The sequence below is a fragment of the Tachypleus tridentatus genome, chromosome 7 (genome assembly GCF_004210375.1).
Source record: "Tachypleus tridentatus isolate NWPU-2018 chromosome 7, ASM421037v1, whole genome shotgun sequence".
Lineage (NCBI taxonomy): Eukaryota > Metazoa > Arthropoda > Merostomata > Xiphosura > Limulidae > Tachypleus > Tachypleus tridentatus.
In genome coordinates, this window is record NC_134831.1 from 155,559,490 (window position 1) to 155,581,324 (window position 21,835).

The 21,835-nt window shown below is 32.2% G+C and overlaps 1 protein-coding gene across 6 annotated transcripts in view; it reads right to left on the bottom strand.

The window, feature by feature from the left end:
• The window catches only part of LOC143256967 (cilia- and flagella-associated protein 263-like), a 97,117-nt gene extending 76,388 nt beyond the window's left edge, over positions 1 to 20,729 (bottom strand). For 2 of the 6 annotated variants that reach the window (XM_076514913.1, XM_076514915.1), the window contains exons 1-2: positions 20,512 to 20,724; positions 11,766 to 11,941 (exon numbers count right to left, since the gene is read on the bottom strand). In XM_076514913.1, coding sequence (XP_076371028.1) covers positions 11,766 to 11,941; positions 20,512 to 20,660 — 325 coding nt within the window. In that variant the 5' untranslated portion in view covers positions 20,661 to 20,724. Of the gene's footprint in view, positions 1 to 11,765; positions 11,942 to 14,910; positions 15,212 to 20,318 lie in introns of those variants that run through there. The other 4 variants (XM_076514916.1, XM_076514911.1, XM_076514910.1 and 1 more) reach the window with 4 other exon arrangements.
• Between the last annotated feature and the right edge of the window lie 1,106 nt (positions 20,730 to 21,835).

The window sequence follows — 21,835 nt, forward strand, 5'->3', positions numbered from 1 at the left end:
CATTTCAGCCATGATCTCAGACATGCAAGAACTCACCTGTCTTCTCTCATAGGCTAAACAAGGTTACTGCTATGTGCTGTTCATTACTGATTAATTCACAATGAGAAATTAGACTAATCTGTTGGTTGATACTTCAGCACAGTCCATTGCTAACGTGTTGGCAAAGCAGGTGATATCTCAATTCTATCACTTGAAGAAATTCACAAAGATCTGAATCATGGAACTAATTTTAAAAGCCAAATGTTTTCTGAGCTATGCAAAGTGTTGATTCTGCCTTATCATCCCCAGTTTGATAGTCTAGCAGACCATACAATTCAAACTATCAAAATGATGTTTGCAAAAATTATTAATATTTGTTAAACCAATTTTGGATTAGCTTTTTCCACATATCATGATGGCACACTGTTTGCCAAACATGGTCATGTTTTTTTTCAAATAAATATTGCTCTTTGTGTACTTAATGAATCATTTATCTTCCCCTAGAGTAGAAGTGCTGCAATGGAGTGCCTGAGATATGCAGTAAACAACATGTTCATGCTTGCATTCCCATGACTATGGTTTTGGTACTGCCAATGGCAGAAAAAGTAGCTCTGTTCTGGCTAGACATATCTCATACCCCATGAAATCAGTATATTTACATAGAAAATACAACATTCCTGTGATACACATAAGTATGTGCAGGATTTCAACAAGCTAAGACCATATATTAATGATGAGTCTCTTATGTACTGACTTGATAGCAATTAAAATATTAAGACTGTGAAATTAAAGAGCAAATACTGCTTCATATCATATCAACTCAATTGATGAGAAGGAAGATTCTGAGAGTGCTTATTTGGTTGAGCAAGATGAGAAAGTACAGAGTAAAGAGGTGCCAGATTGCTCTAGTGGTCAGCTGAAAAGCCACTGATAATCTCCTGGTCACTACTGTCAGGACTAGATGCTAGCTCAGTTATTAGAATATTTACTGATTTTCTGATCAATGACTGAAGGGAAGGGGTGAACTTTTAATTGGCATTCTTTATTATAGCATACCTCACAAATAATTCTTTAAGTGGAATACAGTGTAATGCACATAAAAACAAAAAAGAAAAACCCACAGACCAACACAACTATTCTTGAAGCAATAATACATATACATTATTCATGTTTTTCTGTTGACAATTTAGTGTGAACAGTTGAGTTTTATGTCTGGTATTAAATAAGCTAAAATGTCCATATGTATCTATAATACAACTTCATTTTGTAAATTGCTAGTAATTGTGTAGCATTTGTTGTTCAAATTGTTCAATATGTATTTAAAGGTACACAAAACAAATAATTATAAATGAAATGATGTTTTGAAAATCATAATATATTACTTATTTTATTTCAAGCATATACAGTGTAAAAATGAACTGCAGTAAAGAGTTCAAGAAGTTCAAATGAACACATTTAATGAGGAGCAATGTTTTATGAGACAAAATAACTGAAAAGTATTTGTATTTTCATAAATGGAGCTCTTGGTTTCCAATGATAAATACTGTCCTTTTTTCCCTCTTTTGGGGACCTGTGTATTCATGAAAGCCCTTAAACATTAGGATCATGCACACAGCAGGTAATGAATGATCAATGGAATCTTTTCTGGGATCCCTTAAAGTCCATCATCTTCCTTTCTCCTTCACTCCAGATCAATTTTACCTGGTGGCTCAACAGAGAAAACACCTTGACTGGCATTCCTTTGCCTTTCCTCATCCCAAGTTGCATCTCTTTACAGAAGTTTCACAGAATGTGTGGCTTATATAGATTATCAGCAGATTGCATGCCATTGTCCCAACAAGATTCTACCCATGGTGTAATCCCTAACTTGTCATGTTTTCTGTTGGTTAATGCTCCCAGTTTGGTAATCCTTTTCTGATTGTATTTGCCACACATCTAAATTTCAAACTACCCTTATTCTTATTTCCAGTCCCACATGCTTTGGTTATGGCTATGGATGCATTCAGTCACTACTGGCCTATACTGCAATCTGTTAGTTATGATATAATGGTAGTTTAAACTTTTATTTTTTAAGGATGGGTGTGCAAGGACAATCTCAGAGAACCAAATAGCCTACTTTTGTTCACAAATTATGTTACAATGGCAACTACTGATTCCATATATAATTTATATTTATCATGTACTTCAAATAACAAGTTAAGATCACAACTGTTTTCATGTGTACATACAAGTAGTATTATATTATTAGTATACAATACACTTAAGTGATGCATGTGACTCCTTTAACATTCATCTACCAAATTTTCACTTCAAAGTTTGGTACTGACTGTTGTCTGCCATATATATCACTTTTAATATTGATTTCTGTTTAAATTAAATATATATTTTGAAATGTACAGAAGCTATACTGTGAGATTTGTATTGCAAAAATTACTGCCTATTAACTAAAGTTGTAGAAAATTCTCAACTATAAGAATCAACAATATATGTTTATATATCAACACTAGTGTATTGTCAGTATTGTTGTGCAGGCTGAAATTTCTAGAAACTCTCCTCATGCCTATAAATGTAACCAACAAGAGGCAGTTTGTATTACTGGTTTGCTATACTTAGTATACTATAAACCTCAGAAGCTATAACTGTGATTAACAATTACTAATCAGGAACTTCAGATATTTGACCAGGAACATTTATAAATTTCAAATATTAAAAAAACATTTAACTTCAGCATATTCATATTGGTCATTAGTATTTTTGTGAAAACATTATATAAATACATTGGTGAAAACTCAATTTTTAATCAGCATATGATCAGCAAAGACCACAGAGCCAGCTAGCTTTTAGTTAAGTGAATTGTATTTGTGCCAACTCAAAATTAATTTGCTTATAGTGAACATTTGATAAGATAACAAAATGAAAATCTAGACCAGACAGAATACTTAATATTTGTTTTATAAATTTGTGAAACATTTGTAAATAAATCATTATCTGTCATAATCATTATTGTAGGTTGTACTGTTGTTTGTATATTAAAATATATTTGTAATAGAAAATAACTTGTGTGTATCAGTCTTTTTGGAAAGTGTCATACATTGGACACATACTGGCATTCATTTAACTTCTGAATTTAAATTATAACTTAATTCAGTTTCAGGCTATTTGAAATTGTAAAATATAACATAATAAACTGGAGGCTCATGTTTGAGATAAGAATTATGGATAAAATGTGATATAAATTAAAATTTATATCACAGTTAAATTTATATTTATCAATGCCAACAAGATCTGATAATATCTGATTATCAAGATTTTCTTGAATTACCCTCCCTCAAATAATTAGAAAGATATAACAAAAGTGTATTGCTTGAAATCAATGAGAAAAATGAACTAAAAAAAGGACATTATTGAAATATTAGTTGATCATGATTTATTATCTGTGGAAGCATTAGGGAAATACTCTAGTATCTCCACTAGTCAATCAGAGTCAAGTGATAAAGATAGGTTAGAGATTGAAATAAGACTCACATAAATCAAGCTTAAACATACTCATATCAAGGTTGAAAGAAAAAATAAACATCTCAAGACCAAAAACCTTATATCAAAGCCAAGAAAGAATGAGTTGATGTCAAAACCAAGAGAGAAGAAGCTCACATTAAAGTCAGTAAAGAAATTAAAATTTGTCTCAACTCCAATCAACCAAGGCAAAATGACAATTTTGAACTTAATCAGTATGTTAAAATACCACCATTCAATGAAAATTGTTTTAACTATTAAAGCACAAGAAGCTTAAGTCACTCTCTCTCCAGAATTATGATATGATTAAAGCAGCTATTCTCAAGGCATATGAGTTGGTATTGAAGGATTAGAGACAAAGCTTTTGAGGTTATCACAAGTAAAATAATCACACTTATATCGAATTTGCCTATGACAAAAAGGTTTATTTTGATTGATGGTATAATTCTATGCATATGAGCAACAGTTTTGACAGACTAAGGCAATTATGTGTATCTGAGGAATTTAAACATTGTGCAAGTGGTAATCTCAAAACTTACTTGGACCAAAAGAAAGTTGAAACACTGTTGAGGCATCAGACAATTGTATGTAATAAGGAGAAGTGCAATACAGTAAAAATGATGATTATATAATGGCGATGACTCAAGAGAAACAAGAGAGAAACAAGTTAAGAAACTTTCTGCTATATGTTTAGAATCTAATGAGCTGACACTATCAAGGTCAGTAAAATGGTTATGCAAGCTATGGATGCGCATTAACAAAATGGAACCAGGAAGAATCTCTGATAGCTTGAAGATGCCATGAGTATAGGCTAAAGCTGCAGATGATTGATTTTCAATCTTAAAACTGCCTGAAGAGGAGGCAAGTTGGCACTTTGATCAAGTATCAATAACAAGAATGTGAGTATAAATACAAGAGAAGAGTCTGACAATTCACCATCTCCAGTTGTGATTATTGCGTAATTAGAGTTGTTTTTGTTGTTAGTTGTTGCCAACAATTATAATAGAATTGACCAATTAAGTATCAGAACTACTCATGTAATTAGGCATACTATTTAAAAGATTGTGAGGATACTAAGGAAAATTAGAATAAAACATCATGTGACAGTTGAAAATACAGCTCTCCCACAACAAAAGAAGTTCCTTCCAGACTCCTCAAAGTGCTCTCTCCTGAAGAAAAGTTGCCTCTAGACTCCATGCAAGCTCTCTGCACTGCATCAACATGTCCACTTCCATAATGAGACAACCAACTGTTTCTTGCCTTAACTCTTTGTAAGTATTTTAATGCCATTATTCCTAAGCATTGGTTATCATATTGAGTAGTATAGAGTTAAATGAATGTTTAATAAAAGTGTTAATTAAAGTAAAAAATTTAATATATTTGAAAAGATGTATGTTGAATGTAATCATTAAGTATATAAAAAGTTAATAAAAGAAGTATTCTTGAAATCTGAGACTAATTGTTGGAGCTTCAATTAATACTACCTGTTACACATGTTATTTATTTTAAGTAAGGATACAGTGGGCAAATGAAACACACAGGCACTAACTCGAGGCTCTACAGTTAAACCAAAGAAGCTCCAACAACTAAGCTGAACCAACCACTCAGCCTGCCTAACATTACACTACAGAAAGCAACTGCTCTTTCCAATGATTACACTTTAACACTTAAAACTACTGTTTATAAAAAGAAATTCCTAACATCTTAGCAAAACCTGTATCTGTTAAATTAAATCAAATATGGTTGGAGTAAGACCTACTCTGCCAAATAAGTGTGTATCATTTTTGTTAGGAAATAATTTGACTGAGGGAAAGTTGTTGCCTAACCCAAAATGGTTAGCAAGATTATCACTGTTTCATCTGAGGATAATGTTATTCTTGAGGAGAATCCCAATGTGTTCTCCTTGTCTGCTGTGACTTGAGCTCAGACTAAGAAATGAAGCCAAAAACAAATAATTGTTCTACTGGTAATTTCTTGATAAGTGATAATGTTGGGCATGGTGGAAATGGTTCACCTGGTGAAGTTCCATTTGCTAGAAGTAAACTGATCACTAAGAAATAGATTCACAGATCTTTTCACTATTTATATATGCACTCCTAAAAGGTGAACTGGAAAAAGTTCCAAATAATTATTTTTTTTTAATTGTGTGCTTATGAGAAAATGGATGCCACAAGATGTGCCAGTTTCAAAAGATTGGGCTATAATTTATCAAATCGTTGTTCCCAAAGCATATTGTCACGACATATTTATAGTTGCCCATAAACACCTCCTGAGAGATAATTTAGGTGTCAAAAAGACATGTGAGAAACTTATGAGACATTTCTTTTGGCTAAAAATTAGGCAAGATGTTTTTCAGTTTTGTAAAACTTATCACACCTGTTAGTTGGTTGGAAAACCTAACCAGAAAATTCCTGTTGCTTCTTTGAAACATATCATATCTTTTGAAGAACCCTTCAATCATGTGACTGTGAATTGTATTGGACCTTTACCAAAAACTCAATACAGAAACCAGTATTGTTTTATCATCATGTGTGTCTGTCAATCTCTGGTGCTCATGAAGACAACAAAAAGGTGGAATAAAAAATACTTGAACTATGATGAACAGTTTCAACTGCAACTGCAAGAGCAATTCCCAAACTACTTCTAACAGATGCTGGTTTGTCATGGGATCTCAAGGATGAAAGAAAGAAACAGGGAAAGAAGAAATCTGAGGCAGGGAAATAAATGGTAATTGGAGGAATACAAGGCTTTAACAGAGACAAATGGGCTACAATATTTGTAAGAGTGGAATGTTAATGGACTGATGTCACCAGAGGCTTAATAAAATCTGAGCCTGTATCAAATAAATAGCATCTTAAAAATGGGGCCATATGTAAATCTCTAAGAGAAGTAAACAGTAAACAAACCTGAGCCAATATGGCATCATAACTTATAAGATCGCAATAACTAAGAAACCACATACTTAATGCTAGAGCTGAAGATGAGACACAGGCTAAAGTGGAGGAAAGAAGAATCATGGTATCTCCAGAAAAGCCCACAGGATTTCTGTGGAGAGACTCAAAGAGGAGATGTATAGAAGAAGGATACTACAAGAAGATGGTAAGGGTAAGAAGCAAGCAATGATTTTGAGCATGTGAAAGATAGATATACAAAATGATACCTCCTTCTACCAATATGTAACATGTATCTTATCAACTGCTGATCTAATAATGAATAGACAGCACTACAATAGGAAAGGGCAAAATAATCAGAAGTTTCAGGGAACTTGAAATGTTAAACCTCTCATGAAACTGCAAGAACACTGAAGCAGCAAGAACTTAAATATCAAGAGAAGGAGGAAAAACAAAAGGTTGGGAAAAATTCCTTGTAATAAGGAATGGCAAGAATAAAACATCACAAGCCTCAAACAAAAAAAAAATATCCATTAAGACTGAATTATGCCTAAATACTCCACAGATTGGGAACAGGAATCAACAACAAACTCTAGAGGCAGAAAAAAAAAGATCAAAGTCCTCATTAGCCAAAAATTGTTCAACAGTTTCAGTAGAAGCCTTGGCAAAGTCCAGAGATAAAGATTGGACTATGTAACATTCAATCTCCAGATGTATAAAAGCACATAAATTCATCATTGGATTACCCACACATGAGGTCCAATAAAAACAGTAGTTTCTGTGTAATCCCAGAATTGGTAAGGTTAATTTCTGAAATTATTGTACAGAAAGGTTTCACTGAACTCAAGTGGAGAAAGAAAGTGACTTAAATTAACTGATAAATACAAATATAAAAATCAAGTTGAAAAATAACCATTTTGTGAGGAAAGCAAAGTTGTACATGCAGCAAAAAACAAGCAAAATTGCACATCTGAACTCAAACACTGTCAAAAAAGGAGTGATAGTTTGGTAGAGGAGTGTAGAGGGAGTTACATATCATGCTCCTATCGGTGAGGAGGTGATACATGATTTGCTTGAGAGACATGTTGGAATCTTACAATTCCAATAGGGAGAGAGCATGTGGCTTGAGGCATTCATAAAAAGAAAGTTCACACATTAAAGCAGGCACTTGCAATTCCAATAGGGGGAAGAGCAGATAGCCTGTTAATATCTGTACAAAAAATATTTCACATACAGAAGGCAGCACTGAACATGAACAGCTAGTATTGTGAGAGGAGAAATGTACTGTAACAGAATCAATTTTTTACAATAACAAAGCATATGTCTCCAAAGTTTATCTTTATTCTCATACTTTCATTACATTTAGCACTCAAGAATTTATTATTTCCATGTTGCATAAATAAGTAAAAATTTTCAGTGATGTCGAGAAACCCACTTGTTGAGAAATTTATATGCAAAAACGGCTCATTTGGGTTGAGAAAATATTTTACATAGAAGAGCAAACAACGTTTCGACCTTCTTCGGTCATCGTCAGGTACACAAAGAAAGAGGTAACTGACCGGAAGCTGACCACATGTTTGAAAGGGGTTGTGTAACTGAGTGTCGGAATGTAGAGGGCGGTATTAGATGTTTGAATATATAATTTTATTTATTTTATTATATTAATATAGGTATAAAGGCGTTCCTTTATACTGGTTTATTTTGGGTTTAAATTGTTGTATAAGTAAGGCTTCTTTAATTTTGCGTTTGTTTATGTTTGTTTCTTTATTTAGTATTTGAGTGTTTTCTATGGTTATGTTGTGTTTATTTGACTTGCAGTGTTCGAAAACGTGTGAAGGTGACTTTTTATGTTCTTTGAATCTGGTTTCCATTTTTCTACTTGTTTCTCCAATATAGAAGTCGTGGCAGTTATCACATTGTATTTTATAAATAATGTTGGTGTGGTGTTTGTCAGTGTAGTTTTTACATAGTTTCGACCTCAGTTTTGTGCCTGGTTTTTGAATAAATTTGGTATTAACTGGAATGTCATATTTTGTTACTAATTTTTGCCAAACATTTGTTTGCTGATGTCAGGAATATATGGTATACAGCAGTATATGGTTTCGTGATTTTTTTGATTCGTGAGATATATTTACTTTAGTTGGTTGATTTTGCTTTCTGTCTAGGTGTGTGCGTATAATGTTTTCTATGGTTTGTGGAGGAAACTTATTGATGTTGATGAAGTATTGTTTTATTTTGTCTAATTCATCATTAATTTTATCTGGTAAGCATAGTTTTATGGCTGTGTTTATTTGGTTTCTTAGTATGTTGAGTTTTTGTTTTGTTTCATGTGCTGAGTCCCAAGGAATGTATAGTCCAGTATGGGTGATTTTTCGGTGGATTTCTGTTTTGAATTGTGTGTGGGTTCTTGTAATTTTGAGGTTAAGAAATGATATTTGATTGCTTTCTTCCTGTTCACATGTGAAGTTAATGTTGGGATGTATAGAGTTAATGTGATTGAAAAAATTAAGTATGTGTTCTGTAGATTTGAATCCAAGAACCGTGTCATCTACATATCTGTACCAGTATAGTGGTGGATGTAATGCTGTGTTAATTGCTTGTGTTTCAACTTGTGTCATAAAAATATTGGCTAGAACTGGTGATACTGGGTTGCCCATGCTTAGGCCATTTGTTTGTATATAGTTTTGGTTGTTGAACATGAAGTTTATCTTTATCGTGGTGAATTCTATGAGGGTTGCTAACTGGTGACTGGGAATTTCTATAGTTGGGTTAGGGTCTCGGATATAGAGTTCTAAGGCTATCTTGCAGGCTTCATTGGTTGGAACTTCTGTAAAGAGGGATATAACATCGAAACTGGCCATTAAGGCTTTATGATTAAGTTGATTAAGATTAGACTTGAAATTAAAAGAGTCTTTGATGAATGAGCTGGCTGATGTTACATATTTGGAGAATGCCCATGCTATGTATTTACCAAGATTGTAATTAAACGATTCATATGTGGACATTATTGGTCGTAATGGACAGTCTGGTTTATGAGGTTTGGGGATGCCGTATATTTGCGGTGTGCGTGAGTCGGTTTTACGTAGGTAGGAATAAAGTGTTTGTGAAATTGTGTTGGCTTTTTTCATTTGTAGTAGTAATTTGTTCAGTTGTGTCTCGTGTGTCTTTGTTGGATTTGTGTGTATTGGTTTAAATTTGTTCGTGTCTGATAGGATGTTATTCATTTTTTGGATGTATTCATTCGTGTTCATTATGACTATAGCGTTATCTTTATCTGCTTTTAGAATTTTTATGTTTTTGTCTTGTTTTAGGTTTTTAATGGTATTAATGTCTCTTTTTGTAAGGTTGTTTTTTAGTTTTCTGTTTTGTGAAATTATGTTGATGGTTTTGTGAGAAAATTCTTTGAAAAAATCGTTTAAGATGTTGCTTTTAGGTGTTTCTGGAAAATATAAATTTGTAATTTTACCTGGGAAGTTTGGCTGTTGGATGTCAATAAAATTATCTAAGTTGTCTTCTTTCTGTTGGTTATATACTATATACAAACTATATACAAACAAATGGCCTAAGCAGTTCTAGCCAATATTTTTATGACACAAGTTGAAACACAAGCAATTAACACAGCATTACATCCACCACTATACTGGTACAAATATGTAGATGACACGGTTGCGGGATTCAAATTTACAGAACACATACTTAATTTTTTCAATCACATTAACTTTATACATGTTATATCCCTCTTTACAGAAGTTCCAACCACTGAAGCCTGCAAGATAGCCTTAGAACTCTATATCCGAGACCCTAACCCAACTATAGAAATTCCCAGTCACCAGTTAGCAACCCTCATAGAATTCACCACGATAAAGACAAACTTCATGTTCAACAACCAAAACTATATACAAACAAATGGCCTAAGCATGGGCAACCCAGTATCACCAGTTCTAGCCAATATTTTTATGACACAAGTTGAAACACAAGCAATTAACACAGCATTACATCCACCACTATACTGGTACAGATATGTAGATGACACGGTTGCGAAATTCAAATCTACAGAACACATACTTAATTTTTTCAATCACATTAACTCTATACATCCCAACATTAACTTCACATGTGAACAGGAAGAAAGCAATCAAATATCATTTCTTAACCTCAAAATTACAAGAACCCACACACAATTCAAAACAGAAATCCACCAAAAAATCACCCATACTGGACTATACATTCCTTGGGACTCAGCACATGAAACAAAACAAAAACTCAACATACTAAGAAACCAAATAAACACAGCCATAAAACTATGCTCACCAGATAAAATTAATGATGAATTAGACAAAATAAAACAATACTTCATCAACATCAATAAGTTTCCTCCACAAACCGTAGAAAACATTATACGCACACACCTAGACAGAAAGTAAAATCAACCAACTAAAGTAAATATATCTCACGAATCAAAAAATCACGAAACCATATACTGCTGTATACCATATATTCCTGACATCAGCAAACAAATAACCAACATTTGGCAAAATTAGTAACAAAATATGACATTCCAGTTAATACCAAATTTATTCAAAAACCAGGCACAAAACTGAGGTCTATACTATGTAAAAACTACACTGACAAACACCACACCAACATTATTTACAAAATACAATGTGATAACTGCCACGACTTCTATATTGGAGAAACAAGTAGAAAAATGGAAACCAGATTCAAAGAACATAAAAAGTCACCTTCACACGTTTTCGAACACTGCAAGTCAAATAAACACAACATAACCATAGAAAACACTCAAATACTAAATAAAGAAACAAACATAAACAAACGCAAAATTAAAGAAGCCTTACTTATACAACAATTTAAACCCAAAGTAAACCAATATAAAGGAACGCCTTTATACCTATATTAATATAATAAAATAAATAAAATTATATATTCAAACATCTAATACCGCCCTCTACATTCCGACACTCAGTTACACAACCCCTTTCAAACATGTGGTCAGCTTCCGGTCAGTTACCTCTTTCTTTGTGAACCTGACGATGACCGAAGAAGGTCAAAACGTTATTTGCTCTTCTATGTAAAATATTTTCTCAACCCAAACGAGCCGTTTTTGCATATAAAGTAAAAATTTTATATTGTTAATTTTTAGGGTGTTCTTATTCAAATGCAATCTTGGCTACATTGAACATTTTCTGCACCAAAAGAAATGTTATTCAGATTTATGAACTTCCTCTGCAGCAATAAATCAACCAAAAACCTAGCATAAAGATTTTACTGCCTAAAAATTCCTAATAGTATGCTATATAAAAGCAATTAGGATTATGGTTAGGGAAATGTGTAACTGTGGGTCAAAATTTCTATTTGACTTACCAGGACTTGTTGAAACAGATGATCGTTGACTACTGTAAAAAGTTGTAATAGGTGATATCTGACCACTATGAGCATATCCTACTGTAGGTGTAGGAGCCATCACATCTTTTAATCCCTCTCGTTGTATGTAATTTTCCAACATCGCATTTTCTTCGGCAAGAAACTTGACTGAACTTCTAAAAGAGTTAATATATTATGAAAATTAAAAAAAAACACAAAGAAATTTTCAGTACTGGAGGCATCCAAAAATGCATGAATTAAAAATAGTTTAGCATCTCACAAAGAAATAAGTAAACTTCTTTTATCAAATACCTACATAACTAGTGTGTGTTAAAAATATTTTATATTTTATCAAATAAAAGCACTAAGAATTAATTTCAGTTTTTGGCATAGAAATTTATATTCTTAGTGTCAAATTTTAATTCACACACGTACATATCTCTGAATGGTGTGTAATTAACCTACACAATGATCTTATGCTAGGTCTTGTGCACTTTTTTTCCTGGAGATTTGTGAGGTCACTTTCACATAAATTACATGATATTTACTGGCATATTCCAATTGCAGATTTCACTCTTTTTGGAGATATTTGGATAAGGGGAAAAGTTTAAAAATGTGTACATCTGGAGGAAAGTACTCATTTTAATACTAAAATTGTGGATTTAATCATTTTGGATGAACTTTTAGCTTATCATGTGAAATAAAAAAGAAAGATGAAAAAAAATCTAAGAAATAAAGAAATTATCATAAAATCTTAAGACTGATAATGTTAGGTCATACATATGCCCAGACAAATCCAAATATAAAATATGTAACCATGTCTTGTGAACAGTCTTGTTGGGCTAGGGGCCTGGGATGATAATATCATCATGTTCTGCTCAATCTAAAGAAAGTACTGGCAAATGATTTGTAAAACCCTAGTACATCATCCAAAACAGTGATGATTAACAGTAGTAAATGTCTAATCAGCTTAACAATTCCAGTTATGCAAACTAGAAGAATAGTGCAATGGATGAAATTCTATAAAGAGAACATTTTCTCAAAAAAGCTAAAATTTACAGACCTATCCAACCACAAAACAAAAATAGATTTTTTCAGGAAGAAAGTGATTTATACTCATACATTGAAAGCTTTATAAGAGCAGTTATTTTATTGGGCTTAAATATAGACTAAATTCAAACAAATTGCAATCAAATTTTTCTTAACATTTACTTGCACCTTGATACCTAAAACTAAAGCAGGGGTAAATTTATAAACATATGCATAAAGTTTTCAACTGTTCTTATAAGAACAAAGTGTCCAAAACATATAAGAAAATTGATAAAATAAACACCAGGAAATCTCAGATCATATTTCATCATAATAATTTTCAAAGACAAACACTATTTATCAAGGTTGTACATAAAATAATGTGACATTTTGACTCTGTTACAAGATTTGCACTTTCAGAACTTCAAAATCAGTTTCTTTGAAAAAAGTTCATTTTAAATAATTATAAACTTTCACATACTGTAATAAAATTAAACATCAATGATATAATGATATTCAAATGGATTCAGTGTCTACAAAGTCACAATTGCTTGACCCATTAGAACAGCTAACAACCGTACATGTACAACATGCAGAACTAAAATCAAAATCATTTTTTTTTGCCCATACATTTTTTTTGTCTCATTGAAACTTTCAGTTAAATCTTATTTCTTTCACATATATTATCCTGTACTGGCAATAAATCAGTTTGAAAAAGCACCATTTTATCTTTTGATAAGCATCATCCCCACTCTAACAGATCAAAATTATTATTCCTCCCTTCCAGCACTTGATAAACACATACATTGTGATACATTGCTGCTAGAGATGTTGGTGGTAATGTATTGACTTGTACAGATAAAGTGTTATGGATATTAAGACCTTCCATAGGGATACCTCTGTACAACAGGTCAATACTTCTTTTCGAACTTTAAAAAGTTTCTCCTTAGATGAAGTAGACTAACAGAAAATTTCACACTTTTTTTTAAATCCATGTCAATTATGAACTGCTAAGAGTCACATTTTTCCAATTCAAAAAGGTCTGCAAGTCCTGTCACATCCAATGAGTATATAAAAAAAAGGCAAAATATGACATATTTAATCTCCAAAAACTTCATTTGTTTCATGTAGTTCCTATTCTATTGAATTTAGTTTCTATTAACATTTATGTTAGTTCACTCTTGAAAAAGATCTTCCAGTGCTGAATCAGCATAGTGACAAAAGAGAACCATCAGATCTGAATGTTCTCCTACCAACACAATGTCACATCCCATAGTGTGCTCAACTGCTGTCTTTACAATCAGTACATCTGCATTCCTTGCTGCATGTCATACTTTGATATCAATACCTTTAAAAAAAATGACCAAATATTTTAATGAAAGCCTGTTTATTCTCAGCATTGGCTAGAAAATACTCTTTTTTGGGATTTGCATATCATATAAAATTTAGAGAGAGCATCTGTTCCAATAAGACCTTTGGAGATACATCATGTCCTTTGTTGACACATCATCACCATAAGTGTCAAAAACAATAACAGCAGATATTTTTCATCTGTTGCTATATGCTTTATATCTGTCACAGACTGTTTCAAATATATCACCATCATTCCAAGGTAAACAACACAAACTAGCACTGCCAAACAGGACATACTTTACATGTGGAAATAAACCAGTAGTTGAATTTTACCTGCTACTGATTAATTAATAAGTATTCACTTATTTAATTTTTTTTGCTGATTCATTCAAAATGTCCCTTTAAAATACATTTAACAACTGTGTGATTTCATTCAATTAAATTACGACATTTTTGAACAATTTCCTACATATATTTATAGTACAGAAGTATTCATGCTACAGCCTCATTCCAACGAAATATATTTGAATTTTTAGTTTAACAGAAGTAGATCCATTACAAAAATAAAATATATGTATATATTTAATTATGATAAAAAGTAAACCAATGTAATTTTAATAATAAAATTACACAATGCCAAGTGTATTTTAGGTATTCTTGAGCTTTAATACCTCTTTCTTATAACAGAATATTTTATTTTTGGCAATAATGGTTAAATCTCTGTCATAACAAATAGTATTATGGATTAGAGTAGATTTATTACCTGTTTTATTTTTTATGATCAATTCAGGGTTCTAATTAACACAAACTCCCAAGTCCCTTATGCACAAGAATTTAGCATATAGTTTGCACACAGCTGTCTACAATCAGCTTCCAACAAGTTTCACTGACAAGAGTAAATTGCATGAAAATAAAGCCATCTGAAAGTATTACATGATTAACCATTTCACAGAGTACATTCAAAATTTAATTTAACTACTTTTTATCAATGTATATGAATAAACTTGGTATCAGAAAATAGATAATAAATCAAAATTTAGTACTGTTTGAAGTTCTTAATTTTATATGGAAATATTTTTTTTAAAATTCTCAATCTACCTTTGTACAAGTAGTGTGACATTTGTTACCATATCTTCCCTCTTCAGTAACTTTTACCATCTCTAAGTAATATATGAAATTTAGTTTAAGTTACTAATTATAGTGATGTCACCATTCATGGAAAGCATAATTTACAAAGCTTTCAATCTTATTTAGTTATATAACAATAAAACAGAAAATAAAATCTCTCTTTCCACACCCATCTGTCATATGCTCTCTTTCAAAAGTTGTCAATACTAAGGCTATAGTCATGTGAAAAATGTAGAACACCCCATGAAAGCCTGTGTATTTTTGTAACATTTTTGGATATATAGATATTTAAATTCAATTTTAACAATACTGAGATATTATAGGAATATAACTAAACAATTATAATTGAAGAAAAGACTTTTCAAGATCTTCTATAAATGTAATTCTACAAAAATGCATATTCTAACTGAGGAAAAAGTTAGGGCACCCTACCCCCTAATAGCTAGTGTTACTCCCTTTAGCTGAAATAACTGCAGTCAGATGCTTCTTGTAGCCATCTACCAGTCTCTGACATGGTCTGAAAAAAGTTTGCCCCACTCCTCAATGTATAATTCTTTCAGCTGTGAGATATTTGAGGGGTTTCTTGCATGTACAGCCCGTTTCAAGTCACCCCACAGCATCTCAAAGGGATTAAAATCTGGGCTTTGACTCGGCCATTCCAGGACTCTCCATTTCTTAGTTTTCAGCCAGTCCTTGGTGGATTTATTGGTATGTTTTGAGTCATTGTCGTGTTGCATGGTACAGTTATGCTTCAGCTTTAATTTTCGTACAGATGGTCTCGCATGATACTCAAGAACCCTCTGATACATAGTAGAATTCATGGTGAATTCTTTGATTGTGAGCTGTCCAGGTCCTGCTGCAGCAAAGCAGCCTCAAATCATGACACTTCCATCTCCATGCTTCAGAGTTGGTATGAGGTTCTTTTCCTGGAATGCTGTATTTGGTTTACGCTAAACATGTCCTCTGTTATAGTGTCCAAATAATTCAATTTTGGACTCATCTATCCAAAGAACATTATTTCAGAAGTCCTGGTCTTTGTCTACATTCTCTCTGGCAAACTTCAGTCTGGCCTTGATGTTTCTCTTAGAGAGCAAAGTTTCCTTCTTGCACACCTCCCATGCAAGTTAAACTTGTGCTGTCTCTTTCTGATTGTAGAGGCATGCACTTTCACATCAACAGTAGCCAGAGCCTGCTGTAGGTCCCGTGATGACATGTTAGGGTGTTTGGAGACCTCTTTTAGCATCTTGCAGTCTGCTCTCGGGGTGAACTTGCTTGGACGACCAGACCTGAGCATATTGACAGTTGTTTTGAAAGCCCTCCACTTGTTGACTATTTTCCAGACAGTAGAATGGCTGATTTCAAAATCTTTTGGGATCTTTTTAAATCCCTTACCAGTCTCATAAGCTGCTACAATTTTCTTTCTGAAGGCCTCAGACAGCTCTTTTGCTCTCACCATGGTGCTCACTCTCACTTCAACAGTCAGGAGCACACCAAACTCAATGTCTGAGGTTTAAATAGGGCAAGCCTCATTCAAAATGCTGAGTAATGATCTTCTAATCATGTGCACCTGGTGTGATACACCTGTGAGTGAGTTGAGTCATTTTAAGTGGGAATAAATGTGGTGGTGTCCTAACTTTTTCCTCAGTTAGAATATGCATTTTTGTAGAATTACATTCACAGAAGATCTTGAAAAATTTTTTCTTCAGTTTTAATTGTTTTAATTATTGGGTTGAGGAATAATTCGTGAGCATTTTTTCAAGTTAAAAAAATATATTCATAAATGAAACGCTTTCGCAAAATATTTCATGTCATTTGGTAGATAATTTTTTGCTCTAATAGATGGTGTGTTTGATTTTCACAAGTCTTTAATTTTCATTTTCAGCTCATTAAATGGAATGTCAAGTGGACAAAATCGAGCATTTTCGACACCATCTGCTTTTCACATTTAATTTCTTGCAATTTCGTTTAAAACAATGCATACTATATACCTAGGTATTACATGAAATAAAGTATCATAACAAATGTTTTGGGTGTAATGTGTTCATGCATTGAAGTATTGTATAGTCTTGCATGTAATGCTTGAATGAAATTATTTAAAAATGCTCACGAATTATTCCTCAACCTAATATATTTCTATAAACTCTTAGTGTTGTTAAAATTGAGATTAAATATCTATATATCAAAAAATGTTACAAAAATACACAGGCATTCATAGGGTGTCCTAACGTTTTCACATGACTGTATTATTTATAACCAATGAAAAGCCAGTTTTTCTTTAGCAACTGGTGTATTATATTACACTATTGTCTGTATAAAGAAATGTCTATTTTCCTTCTAGATCAAACTGTAAAATATAAAATGTGAGTTACATCCTGTTAAAGTTTATGATATTAAATATAATTGCATGTAGACTGAATCAATTTGGATTTATTTCAGAAAATATAGAATGAAAAAGCTTTTAATTGGAATATTATACAGATTACCAAATAAAACTGACAAAAGTAATGAGAAACTTTAAAGTGAGATTAAAATTTCAGCTGTAATGAGGTAATAATTATGGAGGGCTTTTAATTTCAAGTATATAGATTGGAAAATGTTAGCATCAAACAATAAGGGAGGTAGGTTTTTAGAGACCATTCAGGTTGGTTTTCTTTACAAATTGGTTAATATACCAATGAGGAATAATGCTATTTTAGCAGCCTTAGTGCTAGTATTTTCAAAATGCATACACCAAATGCAAATCCCATCTTAAAATGTGTATAGCTTATGAAAAGTCTGTGTATTTATTTAAACAAATAATTATTTTGTTTTCTCATTATCAGTTGACAGCATAACTTTAGAACACACCACAAGATGAAAAACATTAATTTTACCCTATACTGTAAATACTAGTGCCATTAAAAAAAAAAGACTTAAGTTTTGCTAACAGAAAAAAATAAATAAAAATAAGAAGTCAAATGTAAGTGTTAAATTTATTGTTTTTTATGTATACATTTATATTTATTGTTGTAAAAGTAAATAAAATGTAAAAAAATAGACTCTTACTAGGTAATATAAAAAAGCATAAATGAAAAAGTTAAATAAAGACTTCCTTATGGAGATCTCAATGTGAGCTGCTCATTAATTATGAAATTCACTTTTTTAACTTCAGCAACAAAATTACTATGTAATTTAGTCTTTTTATGCAAGATTAGTACTTAGACATGGTTCAAAAAGCAAAAACAAATTAAATGAAAATAGTTATGAGAAAGACAGGGGACTGAATATTTTATGATAAATAATTATAATTGTCTATCACAATTCTGCAGTCATTCTGGAAAGAAAAAATGGTAAATTAGATTTATTTCATTTTTTGTGTGATAATTACAAGACATGTCAAATTGGAAAAATTCCATAAAATATTGGGTAAAGAAAATAGCAGATAAATTGTGAAATTTTAATAAAAAAATGATTTTCATTTAGATGTTATGCAAATTAAATATGAAAACAATAAAATGATCTTTTTAATCTTAACATGAAAATTATCTTGCACTGACTCAATACATTTAGAATGAAATCTTTAATAAAAATATTTAACTAAAAAAATAGAAAATTGTAATAGAGTGTTTGAATCTATGCAAACACTATGTGACAATAAGAGGTGTCAATGATATAAAGTTTTGAATTAGCAAATGTCACAGACCACCTTATCAGACAGAATTATGTCAGTGGAAAATTTCATGAGATCATGTTTATTAGTAATAAGAATAGTGATGAATAATCAAGAGAAACTAAGTGTTGACAAATTTACTAACTGTATGTGATTCAACCCCCTAATTATCCTTTTCTGTCTTCAGTCTCAACTGGCTATAACTTCTCTCTTATATGTAAGATACACTATCTCATTTTAAAAAATATACAAGTATTAAATAACTTACAACATGGCATTTCAAAATAATTTCTATTACTAACATTCTCCTAAAGTAATTTAGCTCCCATCAAATCTTCAATTTGGAAAATTTAACCATTTAGTTCCTAATATTCCTGAAATTAAAATTAAAGCAAATAAGGATTTCTTGAACAGTTTACTATGTATTTATTTAACCCAAGTTCACTAAACTCCTTCACCACTATGCAAATTTAAACTAACATAAATTTTAATGAAATTCATTACAGGTTCAATCCCAAAGTACTTTGCTATCTAACCATTTCTTGCATACAGTTCAATCTTACCCCATATGCTATTTCACAAGCCCAATCAGCCTAACTACTAGTTAACATTTTTATGCATATCCTTGATGATCATTCACTTAAACTTCAGACCATGCTAATAAAAATATTACTAGATCTAGAATAAGAAGGCATTCCTAAAAGAGCCACAAGTTTATTTCTTATTTCAGACCTCTGAAGAAGTATTTTGTATTTCTTAAAGAGCTATTCTGATTTAAAACTCCAAAAACCATTTGCTCTAATATAGAAAGAAAATGACTTTTGAGACCATTAACTAAGTTGTCAATTATCTCAAATATTTGTAAAGGTAAGCCTACACTAAAACTATATAAAATTGTAAAAGACGTTCTGAGCTTAATATACGAGATAAATAAACATTTTCATTAAATTCTTAGTACCTCAAATTACTATAATTTATGTAAATTGTGATAACCTTTTACCTAAGAACAAAAGGTTAATTTAGTTATCTAAGCAAAATGATCTAAGTATTAACCTAAGCTGTAGCTTAGGTTTAGTTGTATCTGTAAAAATAAATGTTAAACTTTAATCTTATTATGCACGCACAGTAAATTAACTGTTTTCAGAACAATGCTACATTTTTTTATTCCCAGTACAATAATAAAAGTATTTTTACCTTTACTGTTAAAGATCTAAAAATTATTTTGTTTGTTCACTCTAATTCAGCAGACCTCGCAATCTTGATCTTTGAACTCTTTTTGGGTCAAATATTTTGCGACCTTGTCAAAATTTATGTTCATAATTTGTTCTTTTAAATTTTTAAAATATTGAGCTGTGTAAAACATGTAACTCAAAGTTTTAAACACAAATACTTACCTCTATGGTTAATACACGCTATGTTTGACTTTACGCTTACAAATTACATGAACTAACTTATAATAATAATGTAACACATAAACACAACACATTCAGAGATAAGCTCTTTGTATTCAATGTAACTGTAAGTGTAATAAACACTAAGCTACGGGTAAGTCCAACGCCCAAAACTTGGTTTAACGTTTTTACATACAGTATATCTTCCGTGAGCACTTGAATTTGTTCATCGGACAATTCCATGAGTTTCCCATCTGATTCGGCATCGCTGCTACTAAATGTTGCCAATTCACTTTCAACACTAACACTACGTAAGTCCGCCATTGTAAGGCATAACGTTTCCATGGAAACAACAACGGATAAAGTTCAAAAACAATGCTGGAAAATTCACATAATGTGTTTACAGATACAGATAATGGAACAATGAATTGTTGAGCAGTCTCTTTAATAATAAGCGATTTTAATGTTTTTATGAAACTAATTATTTAAAACGGTTGTACTGACACATAACTGCAAACAAAAGAAATATTTTGGTTATTGAAGGTGGTGTCTCACTTTCATCTATTTTAGGTAAAAACGTTAAATCCATCTTTTATCTTTCAGGAAGGCCTGGCATGGCCTAACGCGTAAGGCGTGCGACTCGTAATCCGAGGGTCGCGGGTTCGCGCCCGCGTAGCGCTAAACATGCTCGCCCTCCCAGCCGTGGGGGTGTATAATGTGACGGTCAATCCCACTATTCGTTGACAAAAGAGTAGCCCAAGCGTTATCGGTGGGTGGTGATGACTAGCTGCCTTCCCTCTAGTCTTACACTGCTAAATTAGGGACGGCTAGCACAGATAGCCCTCGAGTAGCTTTGTGCGAAATTCCCAAACAAACAAATCTTTCAGGAAATATTTTAAAGTGCTGATCTCCACTGCTACCACGACAATTCATTCCAAAGGTTAATCACTCTATACATTAAAGTTACTAAAAGTACTTCTCCAAGGTCCTCAAAAGTATTCCGTTTCAATAGAGCCCCCAAGTGGCTCAGCGGTATGTCTGCGGACTTACAACGCTAAAAACCGGGTTTCGATATCCGTTGTGGGCAGAGCACAGATAGCCCATTGTGTAGCTTTCTGCTTAATTCAAAACAACAACAAATCCGTTTCAATAGTAAATAGAACCAAAATATATGTATTCTTTGCTTTTGAAGTTTTTATATCGTGCTGTGTTATATCCCACAAATTGCACAATTTTTCTCGTGATTCACGCTATATTCGCATATTTTACGGACACTACGACAGTACTAATTGCAACGTTAAGCGTCCCTTATGTGACTTCATTTTAGTGCCTGCTGACTATTTGACAGACATCACATTACAGTATGGCGGTATGAATGGTTAAAACAAGTGACCCTTAAAGGCGGTCTTCGGCCCCCTTTCGAAAAATAAAACTGCTGTAAATCTTCCACTCCTGGAATTAATATTACATCCACGAGCTAGCTCCACTGAAATATTTTCAATTAGTCAACATTCTTTCTT